Source organism: Pyrgilauda ruficollis, unplaced genomic scaffold, assembly GCF_017590135.1.
Source record: "Pyrgilauda ruficollis isolate IOZ18807 unplaced genomic scaffold, ASM1759013v1 scaffold135, whole genome shotgun sequence".
Classification (NCBI taxonomy): domain Eukaryota; kingdom Metazoa; phylum Chordata; class Aves; order Passeriformes; family Passeridae; genus Pyrgilauda; species Pyrgilauda ruficollis.
The window spans coordinates 616,647-632,757 of record NW_024511988.1 but is presented as its reverse complement, the minus strand read 5'-3'; the positions used below and the strand labels follow the sequence as shown (position 1 = coordinate 632,757).

The window sequence follows — 16,111 nt, the reverse complement described above, 5'->3', positions numbered from 1 at the left end:
CATGAGGATGGGTGTGGGGGAGGATTAAGTCATGTCCCCACCAGGGACCTGGCTGGTGTTTGTCAGCACAGCCTCATAAATGACAGCGGTGCAGCTGCTGAGGACAGGCTCCTGCTGAAACCAGAGCGAGGGACAGTCCCAACAGGAGTGTTGAGGGCTGTGGAGCAGCAGGAAAAGGCTCCCAGCAATCCAGGGGGCACAGCAACTGGACAAGGAAGAGAGGGATGCAGCCAAGAGCAGCATGTGATGCACCAGCCCTAAGAGTCAGAGGTTTAAAGGGCAGTGAAGGCCCCAAAACTCTTTCCCTGTGCAGGAATGGGACACCCAAATCATCACTGAGTGGGTGTCCACCTGGGACAGCCAAGCTCAGTCTCTGTCCTGCACAACCTTCCCTCTGTGAAGTAATTCCTTGGGGGAAAAAAGAAAAAATCTATTTTTTCACCCCCACTGATTTTGCATGACCTGGGCCTGGGGGGTTCAGGGAGTGGGAACCAACAATTGGGTTTTCAGCGGTTTGATGGGCGTGTGGGTTGTACCCAGCAGGGCAGCAACACCCGGACTCCTCAGCAGCAGCAGAGGAGGTGGGGAGCCCGTGCACCACTCCCCTGCTCCCCACCCTGGCAGGAGGGGCTGGCAGAGGGCACAGGCTGCTTTCCAGGATGCACTCTCTGCCTGGCTCCTTTCCAGCTCCCCAGGACCCGGCACAGCAGAGAGCAAAGCAGCCCCTCTCCGTGGGCTGGCTTCTTCAGAGCCAGCACAGGAGCCAGAGAAAGGAGCAGCCACAGCCAAGTTTCCCCCTGTTTTTACTTCCCCTGCTCCGTTTTGTATGGGTCCAAGAGGAGGGTTTGGGATGCAGCCTCTCCCTGGCACGGCTCTGCCCCGCTGGTCCCAGAGGCAACTCAGCACCTCCCTGGCTCTGAAAGCTGCACCCGGCAATTCCTGCCTGGATCCTGGGGTGGGAATACAGGGAATGTGCAAATGTGCTGCTACTTTGCGTCCCTGCTGAGAGGAAAAAAAAAAAAAAGAAAAAAGAAATTGGGTCATTTGAGTGTGAGTCTAATCTTTTAACGATGAGGTTTTTACTCCTAAAAGTCTCACGGCTTTGTCCACCACTTCTGGACACCCAGGCTGGACGTGGTGAGCCTTTCCAGCAGGTTTCTCCTAAAATGCCCAGCAGGCTCCTGCACTGGGCCCTGCACATCCCAATCTCTGGCCATGCCCTGCTGCAGCTGCTCCCTGCTCAGGGATGAGCCCCTGGCAGCCCTCCTTCCCAAAACTGGCTTACTGTGGGGAATTCATGCATTTCATGCACTAACCCACACAGGTAGAAGATTAAAAAGGCAAACGTGGGCTCGGTGCTCTGTCCCAGATCTGCTGGGTCCTCTGGGCATTGCCTGCCCAGCTGCACAGCATCCCAGCTCAGGAGCTGACAGGACAAGCGAAGGGTAAACAGAGCTTTTCCATGGAAACATTTGTTCAACAAAGAATTGCAAATTTTCATGGTGAGTATCTGGTTTCCTCCAAACTTAATTGTTGTTGTTTCTGAAAGCTGCCCAGCCGGTCTGGATCTGGCTTTCGTGAGCTTTTTTTTTTTTCCCTAATGCTTCATTTTCAGCAGCTAGGACAACTCTGCTCCCTTTTTATTATTTTTTAATTTTTTATTTAGTTTATATTTTTTCTTTCGTTTTCTATCTTTTTTTTTTTTTTCAACATAAATGGAGGCAATGGCAGCTCTTTTGGACTTTTCTGCAGGGCACAAACTCTCTTTCTCACTGAAAGGTTAACAGTAATGATTATAGAATCACAGAAGGGTTTGGGTTGGGAGGGACCTTAAAGGTCATCAAGTTCCAACCCCTGCCATGGGCAGCGACACCTTCCACTCTCCCAACTTGCTCCAAGCCCCATCCAGCCTGTCCTGGAACATTTCCAGGAGTGGGACATCCACAGCTTCCGTGGGCAACCTGTGCCAGGGCCTCACCACCCTCACAGTAAAGAATTTCTTTCTAATATCCAATCTAAATCTCCCTCTTTTGATGATGGGTGACCCAGGAAGGGCCGCTTTGATTTTTATGCCAAGAGCTTGAATTGGAGAGGTGGGACTGAGCAGCTGCTCTGAGCCACCCCACACGGACACGGGGGAAATTCCAGGCTTTTCACAGGGCCAGCAAGAAGTGGTGTAAAGCTCCCGAAGGACACATTTAAGCAGGGAAGGAAGGGAAAGATCACATCCAGAAGGAGATAAGAGATGATTCCTGCAGGGTGCTTTTCCACCGGGGGTGCAGGGACAGCGGGATGTCGCTGTGCCCTTGGAACCCCTCGGGATCACCTCGCTCCACTCCTGTGACCCAGCGCTGCCTTTTCCCCGCCGGTGTTTTCTGGCTGAATTTCATTTCTTCGAGCAGAGGGGAGGCAGGGGCAGGGGCAGAGGCAGGGCGTGTCCCGGCCTGCGGCTCGCAGGGATGTGCCCGGGCAGCGCCGGGGACAGCAGGTGGCACTGCAGCCCCAGGAACCGCCGCTGCCGCTCCTGCCGGCGCACCCGCGTGTGCGCTCCTGTACTTGTATTCCCATCCCGTGTTGGTATTCCCACTCCTGTATTTTTATTCCCATCCCGTGTTCGTATTCCCACTCCTGCATTCCCACTCCTGCACTCCCACTCCTCTATTCCCACTCCTCTATTCCCACTCCTATATTCCCACTCCTATATTCCCATTCCTGCACTCCCACTCCCGCACTCCCACTCCTGTATTCCCTCTCCTGTATTCCCTGTCCTCTATTCCCACTCCTCTATTCCCACTCCTGTATTCCCATTCCTGTATTCCCACTCCTGCATTCCCACTACTCTATTCCCACTCCTGCACTCCCACTCCTGCATTCCCAGACCAGCGCTGGGGCACAGGAGCCTCCCTGGCACTCCACAGCGCATCCCCCAGCTGGGACCCCACCAACATTCACAGCTTCACCCAGCACCCAGCAGTGGAATTTGGGATGTTACTTCTAAGCCATGCCAGAGCAGGGTGTCCAGGGAAATCCTGTGCACGGTGAGGTTTTGGTGCAGGGATAAAACCTGGAGCAGAGAAGCCTTGTCCTCACTCCGGCAGCTCTGGCTTTTTGGGATGCAGGAGGCTGAACGTGCCTGTTGCTTGTGCACAGGGAAAGCAGGAGAAGGGAAGCAGTCCAAGAAATCAAGGTAGCCTGGATAAAGGCAATCACAAGCCACTGCAGACCTGGGGGATTTAGGCAAAGAACCTGATTTGCTGTAAAACCGTGAATTACAACGTTTTGTAATTCACATTGTAAATTTTTGTAATTAAAATGTTGTAAACATCACAGCATTTAAGGAAAACCTGACATCCCTCCATTAACTGTACTGATTTATGCCAGTAAATTTATACCCATCTCTCCAGTTGTGCCTGCTAAGAATAAAACCAGGGATGCACCACAGCCTCTGTTCCCATCCTGTAACTCCTCTGTGAGTTCAGGCTTTATTTTTAGCCCGGCTTCCTCGGGGCTCTGTCTGATCTAATTTCTCCAGGGAGAAGATTTTTTTCTGCTAGATGCCACCCTCCTGCTGGAAACCCCCATTCTGCCCAGCACTGCTGAAGGGCCTGACCTTCTCAAGCTAATTGAAAAGATAAATGGGTCAAATTTGGCTAAAAAATTGGCAGCCAAACAGATCAAGACCTAAAGAAGCATCGTGGGGTGAGACACAGAAGTGGGACACAGACATTGGAGCAGCCAGCCAGTGGCTCTAGGAAAGGCAGGATTTTGGGGCAGGAAGGAAAATGGGATATTTTCCTTCTTCCTTCTGTGATTTGGCTGGTGTGCCACTGCCAGGCTCTTGGTGACAGACTCCCAGGCAGTTTTCTGCCAGGGCTCAGTGCTGGTTCCTGCTGTTTGCTCCTGGGATGTTGTTTCTGGCCAGCAGCGGGTTGAGCTCATGTCTTGTAATTAGTGGGTGGGCTTGAGGAGACCACTGCGGCTTCCGAGCTCTCAGGGAAAGAGAGAAAATAAGCAGGATTAAGGAATTTCAGAAAATTACAGGCATTTTCATTTCACATGAGCTTTGCCAGGAACATCAAGCCCTGGAGAAGGATGGCCACTGCAGGACGCACTGCCCACGGGCAGGACTAAAGGATTTGGTTTCTCATCAGTCACCCAAAAAACTGTGAGTGTGTGTTTGTGTGTGTTTTTGTGTGTTTGTGTGTGTGTGTGTGCGTGTGTGTGCATATGCAGCCTTTCCTGGGCTGGCGGTGGCCCTGGGAACACAAGATTAAAGGGATATATCCCATCTGCAAGCAGAGTTTTACACAGAATTCTCTTTTATAGCAGGATTGCTGTAACTGGAGGGAGCTGAGGGGTGAGGAGAGATGTCAGAGCAGGGGGAGCACTGGCTTTTATTCATTTTTAGCCAAGTCTGTCTGTTGAGGTGATAATAGCACATGTGCAGCTCCCTGCCTGGCTCACATGGATTTTCCTGCAGCAGGGAGAGACAGAAAGTCAGCCACAAATTCCCCTGGAAAATGGCAATAGTGAAGCTGCAGTAACTGAGCAGGAGTCGTAGGAGTACACGTAGCACTTGGAATTGCTTTTCACCAGGATTTTTGCCCTTGGTGCAGGAACTTGGCAAGGGGTTGGGAGCCCAGCTCCCCAGCCTGTCTCATCCACTCCCCCAGCTGACATTTCTGCTGTATGTATTCACTCAGCAGCATTTAAAACTTATGAACAGTCAGTACATGGTGCTAAATGTATGAAATAAACACAAATGCTGTTTCAGGTGCTCAAGTGTTGTCCTGATTCTGCTTCAGGGTACAGGATCCCAGCATCCCTCTCCCATCTGAGTGAAAGGAGGTTCCATTTCCAGCATCACCAAGCAATCCCTTGCTGCCATTTTTCCCAAATAACTTTTTGTTTTTCTTGAGAAAAGGACTGACACTCGGAGCAGGCGGGATCTCTCAGCCGGGTGCTGAGGCGCATGCCCCAAAACACGGCTTTTAGAACAACAATAGAGACAAAACTCGCCACTACTGACTTTTTAACTGCAAACAAGGATCTAATCCTGCACATCTTGCTCCTGGGAATGGCTTATCAGGTGAGTTGTTCTACACAGCGCTCTATCAGGTGCATTTATCTCTCTAGGTACATGTATATGTATAGGAGATGTTTATGTATTCTGTCTCCCACTCGGTGCAGACATTAATCATGTGCTGCTCCACCCCAAAAAACCCTTAAAAGTGGCAATGGCTGCTTCCACTGTCGCTCATGTGACTCTTATTTGAGGGTTTGTCACACCAGAGCTGCCAACTGCAAGTCCTCGGACCCTAAAAAAACCCCAAGCTGTTCTCACTAAAAACCAGCGAGGTTTGGACAAGAGCCCACTGCTTTTTCTACGATTGCTTCAGGCAACAATTGTCATGCCTTGGGGACACCTCAGCCCCGGGGTGGTGGCCTTTGCTGGCATCCCTGCCACGCTGCACACATCCAGCAGCCACCTCCAAACCCGCCAGGAGCCTCTCTCCCCGCCCTCTCCTCCTTTCAGCTAAATAACCTGGCGATTATATTTCCACATGAAAGTGCCCCGGTGTTCAGGTGGACAATCTGACTCCGGCTGAGCCGCCTGGAATCCCTTCGGTTTTGATTTTCAGCAGGGAACAATCTTATCGGGGCAGATCGCAGCCAGAGATAGGCAGCCCTCGGGTAGGGTTGCACAAGCACAGATTGCCTCAGCCGCGATGGGGAAGGCTCTGCTCGCTGCCTTTATTTGTTTTCCCCACCGCGGGTTTCAGGTTCTCCTGGTGAGCGTCATTTCAGCTTGCCTTCCCCGCTCATTGTTTGAGCACCCGAGCCTTCCTCATGGATCACTGGGCAGGAGGTCCAATTTAAATCTGGCTTCAGCCCCCCCAGCCCCTTGCGTGTTGCCTTGAGAGATTTCTCGCAAATAGGGTTTGTTTTTTGGTTTTTTTTTTTTCCCCATCTCACTGTGGTCCTGCTCTGTTGAGGATGGGCTGGGCCCCTTTTTGGGATGGATGTGATTTCCCCCTCCTGGGCACACCCATTTTGGCCTCTTCCCCTGCTGCCAGCTCCTCTTTCAAACCTGGCAGCTGCGTGGGCACCTGCTCTCCGGTTGCACAGGCAGGATATAGGGTTTCCGTGCCTCCACCACCCAATAGCTGTGGCTACGTAACCCTGGCAGGGGCAGGGATGAGGACAGAGAGGCATCCTGAGCAAAGCCAAGCCCCCAAAACGTCATCCAGAGGAGCCCAGGGGGGTGCAGACCCGGACACAAGGACAGCCCATCCTGCAGTGCCACCCCATCCCACACGATGCTGCCAGGACTGTCCCCTCTGTGCTGCCCAAGGCACGGAGTGGCAGGGGCTGAGTGCACCCATGAGACATCCAGGCTGGGTTTCTGGGAGGATGCTGGGGCATGGCACAAAAAAAAAAAAATCACCATGCAAGTCAGGCTTTGTCCTTTAGGAAATGTTTTAGGTTTGAAGTTAACCCTGCAGCTCCTGCAGAACCATTGTGGTGTCCACCTTGGACTCCCCTTTGCTGGGGGAATGTGTTATGTGTCAGTCCTTTTCACAGGTTTGGCTCCTTTCGCCTCTTTTCCTTCTGGTTTAGAGGATTTTAATGAACCCCCCTTGTACTGGTGCCTTCAGATCATGCAACATCACTTCTTTTTTTTAATCTAGGGTAGATTAGGAGATTCAGCACATCCATAAACTAGAAGGGACCACTGTGATGAGCTGGTTGGACATTTGGTGTGGATCAAGCCTGCTCAACACCTCCCTGAAAGCCAACACCATGTAGAGCCTCTGCTTGATTCTCCTCCATCCTAAAACTTCCCTGCTATGCTTGAATTCAGCCCTGAGTGGGAGCAGGCTGGAGTGGGGTGGTGGGGGTGAGCTCACCATCCCCACCACGACCATCCAGGCTTTGGCCACTCCACTGTCCCCCACCAGCCCAGGGCCAAGCTCCTGGGGGGTGATGAAGTCACACAGGCCAGCAGCAGAGCCCCAAAGTCCCTTTGCTAAAGCTCTCCTCCAGCCCAGCCCTGCCTGTTGGGGAGCTCAGAGGCAGAGCAGAGGTGGGGGTCTCTGAGAAAGCCTCCTGTTCTCCATCTTCAAGCTCTGCTTTGCCTTTGCCCTCCTGAGGGCTTTTTGAACCCAATCCAAGTCACCCTTGGGACCTGGAGGGCTCAGAGGCAGATCCTGCACACAGGGTGACGGACACAGCTGGTGGAGCCCCAGGTGGCATCAGCCTCGTGGCCAGCTTGCTGCTCTGAGTGTGTCTGTCCACTTCAGCAGGCACCGTGTCTCCTGGGAGTAGCACAGCTTCAGCATCCCCACATCCTTTCCCTGTGCTGTTCCCCCCAAGAAATAATCCCACTTCCCCATCAAGCTCCTCTTTGGCTTGTGGAGAAGTTGCCTCAAGGGGCACTTCCGAAAACAGAAATTCACAAAATCACAGAAATGTAGAATGGTTTGGGTTGGGTTGGGACTTTAAAGACCATCCCATGGGCAGAGACACCTTCCCCTAGACCAGCTTGCTCAGAGCCCCATCCAGCCTGGCCCTGAACACTTCCAGGGCTGGGGGATTCCTCCAGGCTCAAGCTTCAGCCTCTGACCTCCAACAGGGCAGCAGAGGTGTGTGTCCCAGCCTGAGCTGTCCCAGCCATGTTCTTCCCCCACTGCTCACCCAGCAGAACTCACCGGGGTGGCTGGAACAGGGCAGAGCATCCCCAGCCCAGATCCACTGAGAAGGGCAAGTTCTGTAAACCCCCAGGGGTCCTGCTGGAGGCCACCACAGCAGGGGACAGAGCTGTCCCCTGCAATGGGCACTGCTGAGCCTGCACAGCATTCCCAGCTCCCGCTCCCTTTGGTGCTGCTCCTGCAGCAAAGCCCTGCTGGGAGGGCAGCTGCTGGCTGGACCCAAGCAGCTCCTGGCAGGATTCCTGGTAAATTCTGCCCTTCCTGTGTGCCAGTGCCTCTGCCCAGCCTGGGAGGGCTCCCAGAAAGGGAACAGCAGTTTATAAACTGGAATTCTTTCCTTCTTGAACTTTTTCTCTTTGTGTTACCCTGCCAGCTCCAGGACATTAGGTATAGAGAGATCTTAATTCCCTAAATACATCTCTGATTTGCTCTAGGATGATGCTGCCCTTCTGTTGAATGAAGCTGCACAAAGGCTGTGTCTGCCAGCATCCCTGGCACTGCCACAAAGTCCCTCCTGTGCCCTCCTGGACAGAGCTGCAGGTCCCTGTGACACCCACCACCCCACACAGGGCAGTGGGAGCAGGGGTGGGGGGACACAGGCTCCCTGTGGGGCTCAGGAGGAACACCCTGATAGTTTGCAGATGTGATTTCATTTTTCAATTGTTTCTAATTTGCTTGGGTTTTTTTTTTCTTTTTTTTTTTGTTTGGTGTGGTGTTTTTTGTTGGGTTTTTTCTGTTCTAGAAAAGAGACAATTTCTTCAGGGAGTGTTAGCCACAAGCCTCATTTGGCATTGTTTTTTAGTCAATTGGTTTTGTCTCGTATTAGGAATATTGTGTTACATAATGATAAGAGGCAGTGACTTATTATGGGGACTATAAAGGGAGGCAGTGTGGGAGTGCAGAGCGCCAGCTGCCCTCCCCACCCCATCACCTGCCCTTGCTCTGACCTTCAGCAGGTCTGTCATCTCCCCAGGTCTCAGTTTCCCTCCTGTAAAACAGGGATGATCCATGCACCAGCTATTATCTTAAAAGCTTTTCCATCCTGAAGTCAGAAAAAGAAGTTTTCCCCTTTTTTTCCATCCTGAGATGCAGGCATGAGGATTTCCCATAGCTTCTCCACCAGAGCTGAAATTCTTCTGAGTCTGAGCAGATACCAGAGCATCTCTGTCCCTGCAGAGCTGAGCTGTGGATGAGAAGCTAAGACAGGGATGAGAAGGAGTCACTCTGCCCACAGAGGTATTTTCCAAAAGCACTGGACAAATGAAAACAGGAAACCGTAATTGAACTAAATCTGCCTCTTTAACCTCATTATTAGGATTGGGATTATATGCTTCAGAGAAAGTTCAACTTCTGTTTAAAACTTGAGGAGATGTGGATGAAGGCTACAAACCACAGGGAGAGAGGGAATGTTCCTGCACTTGGTGAAAAGTCCAGCTGGAAGGAAAGAGGGTGGCACGGGATGGGGGTTCAGCCCGGAGCCCTCCTTCCAGGCAGCATGAGGCTGCAGTCGGGGTGAGCACTAAAAATATCTGAGGAGCCTGGTAATTTGCTGTCTCTGTCTGAAGATTAAAGCAAATTTTCCTTCATTTCCATATTTAAAACTGCGTCCACATGCAGCTGGGAAAGATGGCAGTGTCTCAGGTTACTCTGCACACTGCCCCCAAGCTCTGCAGATCCGGCCTCTGCCACCTCTGCCCTCCCCACACAGCACCCGGTGCCCTCAGAAAACCTGACAGCCTCAGCCCCAACAGGAACAGCAAAATCCATCCTTGGACACGGGTTGCCAAAGCCAGGATGAGCAAACTCTGTGCTCTGCTGCTGTTCATGACACGGGGCAGGTTGCAGCTCCTCCTCTGAAGGCTGCTCCTGCAGAGACCAATGTCCAGCAGTGTCACCCCTCAGCAAGCTCTTCCTTGGGTGCAAAATTACTGACAGCAAAGCACATTGGGTGTGCAGACAGAGAGATTTTCCACCTGTGCAGCATTCATGAGCTGCAGTCTGGAGAAAAGCAGGAGCAAGGGAGAAGCTCAGAGGTGAAGAGTTATCTCGGGGCGTGTGCTGTTTCTTTTACAGAGCCTGCAGATCCCGAAGCACTTCAGGAATAGTTAAACAATTGTTAAATAGTACTTTATCTTCAGGCTGGATAACAGCAGAAGCAGCCACTGGCTGCCTGGTGACAGGCAGCTCCATAAAACCACCTACCCAGGAGAGAGGGGGTTGGGATGCCTTAGCCTAATCCTGACAGCACCACACACCTGGACTCATTCCAGATGCTGACATTCCCAAACCCGTGTGCTTAAAATGAAACTCTGACTTTCTGGCTGTTCAGGCCTGGTTTGCAAAGACACAGAGCACAAATGTGCCACATTTTGGCTCTGGGCTCCTGGAATTGCAGCTGGGGATGTGCAAGCTTTAGGGAGCCAGGCCTGGAAATGTTGGACTTAAATTCATGGGATGAGCGAGCATCCACTCCTGACCAGCAGCTTCTGTGGAGGATTTGCCAGCACGTGGCCCAGGATTGTGGGGGCAGACAGTGGGACTGTACCCGACCTTTGGGGGGCTGGTGGGGGAGTGCAGGAGCTCCAGCAGGACGGGGCAGAGCAGACCTGTGGTTTGTGGACAGGACAGCGCTGGCTCAGCGTGACCCAGGAAATTAAACCAGGAGAGAGCAGGGGGCTCTCTTTCTCCTCGGGTATTCACTTTTATACACTGTATTTCCTTCTTGGGGCGTCTCAGTGCACCCCACAGCCCTCCCCAGGCTGTCCCAAAGGTGGAGATGGGCTGGGGAGCAGCGGGCTGCCCGTCTGACTCTGATGGAGGAAGAAGTGCTTACGGTAGAGGTGACCTTTCTAAATCCCTGCTTTGGACAGACATTTCCAATAAGTGCTGAAGAAAAGCCTGCCAGTTCCAGCTTTCTCAGCCTGCTCTCCATTTTCCTTCCATCCTCTCCAGGCTGAATTTAATCCGAGAAGGTTCCTTTGAGCTTTTGTGTGTTGCTGAGGGAGATGTGGGCGCACAAGGGATCGCGTTACAACTTTCATTTCCTGAAATGTTTGAGGGAACATCCAGGGTTTTATCCACACATCAGGCAAAGTTGAGGGCTCAGATTTCAGGTCTTGTCACTCAGCTGTCACCAAACAAATGAGGCTCTCAAAGTGGGAGACGGAGAGAGCTACCTGCTATTCATGACCCCGAAAGCAGGTGATCACTCATGGGAAAAGCAGGTAGAATTAATCATTCTGCTGTTCTCGTTTCCTCCCCTTTTTTGGCTGACCTGGACACAGTGTGAAATCTGTCCTGGGGGGTGAACGGGAGTGGGGGGGTGAATTAACTCCTTCCTGCCGGTGGAAATACAAAGCAGAGCTTAGTGAGAAAGAGCCTCAGGCTGCCTCCCCAGGCTGGCTCTGCTGTGAAAAGCTTGCTGCGAGGTCAAGCCTAATAGAGGAGAGCTCAGCAACCTGTGCCTGGCTCAGCTCCAGGGCCTCCCTGCTCCTACCTGACGGCTGGCCAGGGAGTTTTTTCCAGGGGAATGCCCTCAGCACCCTCCGTCCCTCTTTTCCACCTCCTGCCTGCTGCCAACCTCGTCCCTCTCCCTTTTGGGGAAATGGAGAGCAGGGCTGGGGTAGGGCTCTGAGGCCGAGAAGCCTGAGACTACCCCCGGTCTGCAGGTGTGTGCTGGGAAGGGGGATTTGGGCAAAGGGAGCATCCCATGGCATCTTCCCCAGCCTTCGACAACCAACCCTGTCGCTGCCTACACGCAGGAAGCGCCTTTGAGCTGTTTTCTTTGAAAATAACTCCTGGTTTGCCAGTCCTTGCTTGGCTTTCCCGCCGCGCAGGGCTGGAACCCCGGGCAATATTTATCCTTCCTCTTCATTGAGCCCGTGGTTTGGGAAAAAAAAAAGGAGCTGGAGCTTATCCATCCTCGAGGAGCAGAACCCGCAGCTGCTGACCCTAAAAACACCCTGCGTTTCCCCGGGAGTTCCCCTTTTCTGCCCGAGGGGACGGGAGCGGCTGCGCTGCTTTGTGACGGATCCAGGAACTGGATGAGACCCCCGGAAGGTGATGAAGGACCCCGGGAAGGGACAAGAGGGCGAGCCCGGACCGGGGGCACGGACCGTCCCGTCCTGTCCCCTGCCGTCCCGGCGGCTCCCCGCCTCCGTCCCCTTCCCCTGCCGGGCAGCCGAGGTCGGGGTCGCTGCACACCAAGAGAGGGGGTCCATGCTCCCCCCACAACTCCGGCTCCTGCCCCCGCTCCTTCCGCGGCCGCGGAGGAGCGCAAGCAGCTGCGCGCCCCCCGCGCGGTTTGCGCGGCCGTGCGCGGCATTTGCGCCCTCCGCCCCCGGTGCTCGGAGCCACGCGGTCCCCCCCAGCCCCGGCCATGCCCCCCAAAGCGTCGTGGGCGCAGGAAGCCCGGCGGGATCTGCTCCGTTTTCTCCGAGGGGGCGGCCGGGCCCGTCCGGAGGGAGCAGGGAAACCATCCCAGTGTCCCGGGCCGGCTCCCGCAGCCGGAGCCGGGAGGGCGAGGCTGGGCACGGAGCCGCTGCCCCGGGAGGGCGCGGGTGGGGATCCCCGAGGGGCTCTGGAGCGGGGCCCGCTGGGCATCGAGCGGGAGGGACGCGCCGGGCAAGACCCTCCTGCAGAGGGTGACATTTCTCCATGGCCCAAGACCCCGAGCACAAACACGGCAGCGACTTAAATAAACACGCGCTTAATGATGCAAAACGCTAGCAGGGAACACCGGCACCAGCGAGGCCCCGACGGGGCGGGCGGCGGGGCCAGGCGCTCCTTCCCGGCCGGGTGCCCGGCTCCCTCGGGGATCAGCAGGCTCCACGGGTCCCCTGTCCTCGTCCTTGCTCCCTTTCCGAGCCACCGGCTTCCCCGCAGCCCCGAACCTCTCCGCTGCAGCCCGTGGGGAGGGGGCGAGGGCGGGCAGACGGGCACGGGCTCGCCCCTGCAAAGAAAAGCGCAGCCTGGGTGTTCTGCCATCAGCGTTGTTTAATTTAGACTGTTTAGGTACAATAGAAAATAAACCCGAAAGCACATGCGATTTTTGGTAACAAATACTCGAGACAGGCAGCGTCATCCGCGGGCTCTCTGCAAGCCGGAGGAGGGAGGCGGCGAGCGGGCACAGACGGGAGAAGGCAACGGGGAACTGGCGGCGCAGTTCAGGAGGAAATGGCCGTCGACTTTTATTATTACTATTATTATCCTAATTTTTAGCCACATCAATGCATTTCACCACCGAAGAGGAGAAAAGTGGGGGACGCGGGTCCACGGGAGCCCACTCAGTATCTGCCTCGCACGGCCGCGGTCAGACACAGGCACTTGGTAAAACTCTAATACTGCAGCTTTTGATATATTTTTTTCCACTCTTTTTCCTTTTTTTTTTTTTTTTTTTTTTTTTTTTTTTTTTTTTTTTAATTTAAACTACATCGAAATCTTTTTGGTAAGGCTAAATATGAAAAATGTAAACGTAACTTTCCCTCCCTCCTCCCGCTCCGCCACAGGGCTCAGCACAGCGGTTCTCTCCCTCTGTCCCCGTCCCAGCTCCTCGGGGACCGGGCCAGGCAGCAGCAGGGATGTGCCGGCCGACCCTGCCCCACCGCGCCCGCGGCGCTGGGATTTGTTTGGGTAGAATCGGATCCAGCAGGGGTTGGGGGTTTTATTTATTTTCTTTTTTTTTTTTCTTTTTTCTTTTTTTTTTTTTTTTTTGTAATTCCCGTTGGGACCAACTCGTTTGAACTCGAAGGGCTGATGAGGGTTATTGCCGCTCTCTGCGTTTGGCTACGTGGAAAAAAAAAAAAATTAAAAATCGTGGTGATGGTGGGAGACGCTGAGGGGGAACTGGAGCAAGAGCCGATGCGGGGTTGTGTGAAAAGAGACGAGAGTCCCGTTAACAATCAGCGGGTGACCTGTAAAACCGGGTGCTGTCCTCTATGTACAACCCAGAGCCTCTGTCCCCGAGCAGAACCTCTTCTCCCCATCCTCCGACGGCCTTTAGGATCCCAGATCCACCAGGCTGGACGTGAGGGGTCCCAGCAGCGAGTCCTGGAGCTGGTGGCCTTGGAGGCTGTGCGGGGTCTGGGATGCGGCCAAGCCGCTCAGGGAATAGCCGGAGCTCCTGGCGTGGCTGAGGTTCCCCTGCAAGAGCAGGACCGAGTTCTGATCCGGGCTTTGGGGAGGAGAAAACTCTTCCTCGGAGCTGGACATGAGGGGTTTGCTCCCATCCAGAGGCGAGAGTTGGTTCGGTTTGTTGGTGGCCGCGTTGTTGTTTTCCGTGTTCTCTCTGCAGAAAGGCAAAAAAATTAAAATTTTTGTATATATAATCGCACGACGGGGATGTTAGGGCGGGCACGAGGCGGCGGGGATGGGCATTGTGCTAATGCCCACCGTAAATCCTTCGCGTTTAGTTCCAGCGTGGGAGCAGATGCTTCTCGAAGGGGGAAAAATAATCCTAATAATTTCATAACGGATCGTCCCTATTTCTTTTATCCCTCCTACAAATAAATACACTGAACAGCCCGGTTATTTAGGTGAGGAGAGAAAACTGGAGGAAGGGATTTTTTTGGGGGGCCGTTTTCTTTTTAATTAAAAATGAAAGCGCGGCCCGGGGACGAGCTGGGTGCGAGGTTTTCTCCAGGCGGCTCGGTGGGGAGGTGGCTGAAGGAGATGCCCTCCGTGGCTCTGCCTCTCCGGGCCGAGCAGCCGCCTCGCACCGAGGCCACCGCGTCGCCTGCCGGGGTCCGGGATGGCCTCGGTACGGGCGGCGGCCCGGCCCGGCCAGCGCGTCCGCATCCCGGTCTCCTCTGCTTCCCCCCGCCTCGCCATCCCGGAGCTGCATCTCTTCTCTGCTCCGAGCTCCAGAGCTACCCTGCCCGACCCCCGGCCACACACGGCCCGGCATCCCGACCGCTTCCCGGAGGCTCCGCATCGCTCCCGGATTGCTCGGGAAGGCAGGCAGCAAACAAAGGCGGCGGAACGGCCTGGAAGAGGACGGTGGGGGCTCGTTGTTCCCCCAGGGCAGGTGAGGTCGAGTGAAAAACCCGTTTGGGTTTCCACGGAAGGGGAAAAGGCAAGGCGGTTTACGAGGGAAAAAAAAAAAAAAAAAAAAAAAAAAAAAAAAAAAAAAAAAAAAAAAAAAGAAAGAAGAAAAGGGGGGGACTTGAAGGGAACCGTGTGTTTTCGTCGCTCCTATCCCATCCGGCTCCGGGTACTCGCCGCGCTCCCGGAGCAGCTCCCGGGGTTCCCAAAAGCCCCCCGCGCGGTGGAGCAGGGAAAAAGCGGGGATCGGAGGGTGGCACGTACCTTTCCTTCGCCTCCGCCGCTCGGTCCCGTTGCCTTCTGTTCTTGAACCAGTTGCTGACCTGGGTGGTGGTGAGACCGGTGGCTTCCGCCAACTCCCGCTTCTCCCGGGGGGACGGGTAGGGGTTGTGGGCGTACCATTCCCGCAGCACGCCCCGGGACTTCTCCTTGAAGCAGTAGCTGGTTTCCTCGCCGTCCCAGATGGTGCGGGGCAAAGGGAATTTTCGGCGGACGCGGTATTTGCCGACGGCGCCCAAGGGTCTGCCCCGCAGCTTCTCGGCTTCCACGTAGTGCGCCTTCAGCCAGAGCTGCTGCAGCTTGGGGTGGTTGTGGGGGGAGAACTGGTGGCTCTCCAGGATCTTGTAGAGCTCGCGGAAGTTGCCCCGGTGGAAGGCCACCACCGCCTTGGCCTTGAGGACGCTCTCGTTCTTGTGCAGGTGGTCGCAGGCCGGCAGCGACCAGAGGAAGCGGCCCAGCCTCTCCAGGTTCCCCCCTTGCTGCAGCACCTCGCAGACGCAGGCGACCTGCTCCTGCGTGAAGCCAAACGACGGCAGCATCGACATGGCCGAGAGCGGCGGCGGCCGCAGGAGGACGAGGAGGACGACGAGGACGAGGAGGAGGCGACGGGCGCCCCGCGGGAGCGCGGCGGCGGAGGGGCGCGGGGTAGGCGCCCGCCGGGCCCGGGCCCGGTGCTGATCCCGATCCCGGTGCCGGTGCCGGCCCCAGAGCGGGGAGGCGCTGCGGCAGCCGAGGGCGGTGTGTCGGGCGAGCGGGGATGCTCGTCGCGGCGCCGGGGGGACTTTGTCCCCGCTCCGCCGCCGCCGCGCTTAAAGCGCCCGAGCCCCCGCGCCGCGCTGATTGGGCACCCCCGGCCCGGCCCGGCCCAGCCCGGCCACGGCCCCGGCCGCGGCTGCGCGTCCCGCCGCCGCCTCTGCGCGGGTGCGGCCCCGGGGCCGCGGGGGGAGCCCCGCCGCCCTCCGGGGAAGCCGCTGCCGGCGGGCTCTTGTCTTTCTTTCTTTCTTCCATCTTTTTTCCGCCCCAAAACTCCTGCCCCCCTCCCCCCCTCCCGCCCAGGCAGCCCGTATTTAATTACCTTC

The 16,111-nt window shown here is 55.3% G+C and overlaps 1 protein-coding gene across 1 annotated transcript; it reads right to left on the bottom strand.

Moving 5' to 3' along the window:
- Positions 1 to 12,689: 12,689 nt before the first annotated feature.
- Positions 12,690 to 15,909, bottom strand: SIX1 (SIX homeobox 1). The gene is made up of 2 exons (XM_041459401.1): positions 15,018 to 15,909; positions 12,690 to 13,998 (listed from the first exon to the last, which is right to left on the bottom strand). The coding sequence occupies exons 1-2, from the start codon at positions 15,575 to 15,577 to the stop codon at positions 13,710 to 13,712; spliced, it is 849 nt and encodes a 282-aa protein (XP_041315335.1). The 5' UTR covers positions 15,578 to 15,909; the 3' UTR covers positions 12,690 to 13,709.
- Between the last annotated feature and the right edge of the window lie 202 nt (positions 15,910 to 16,111).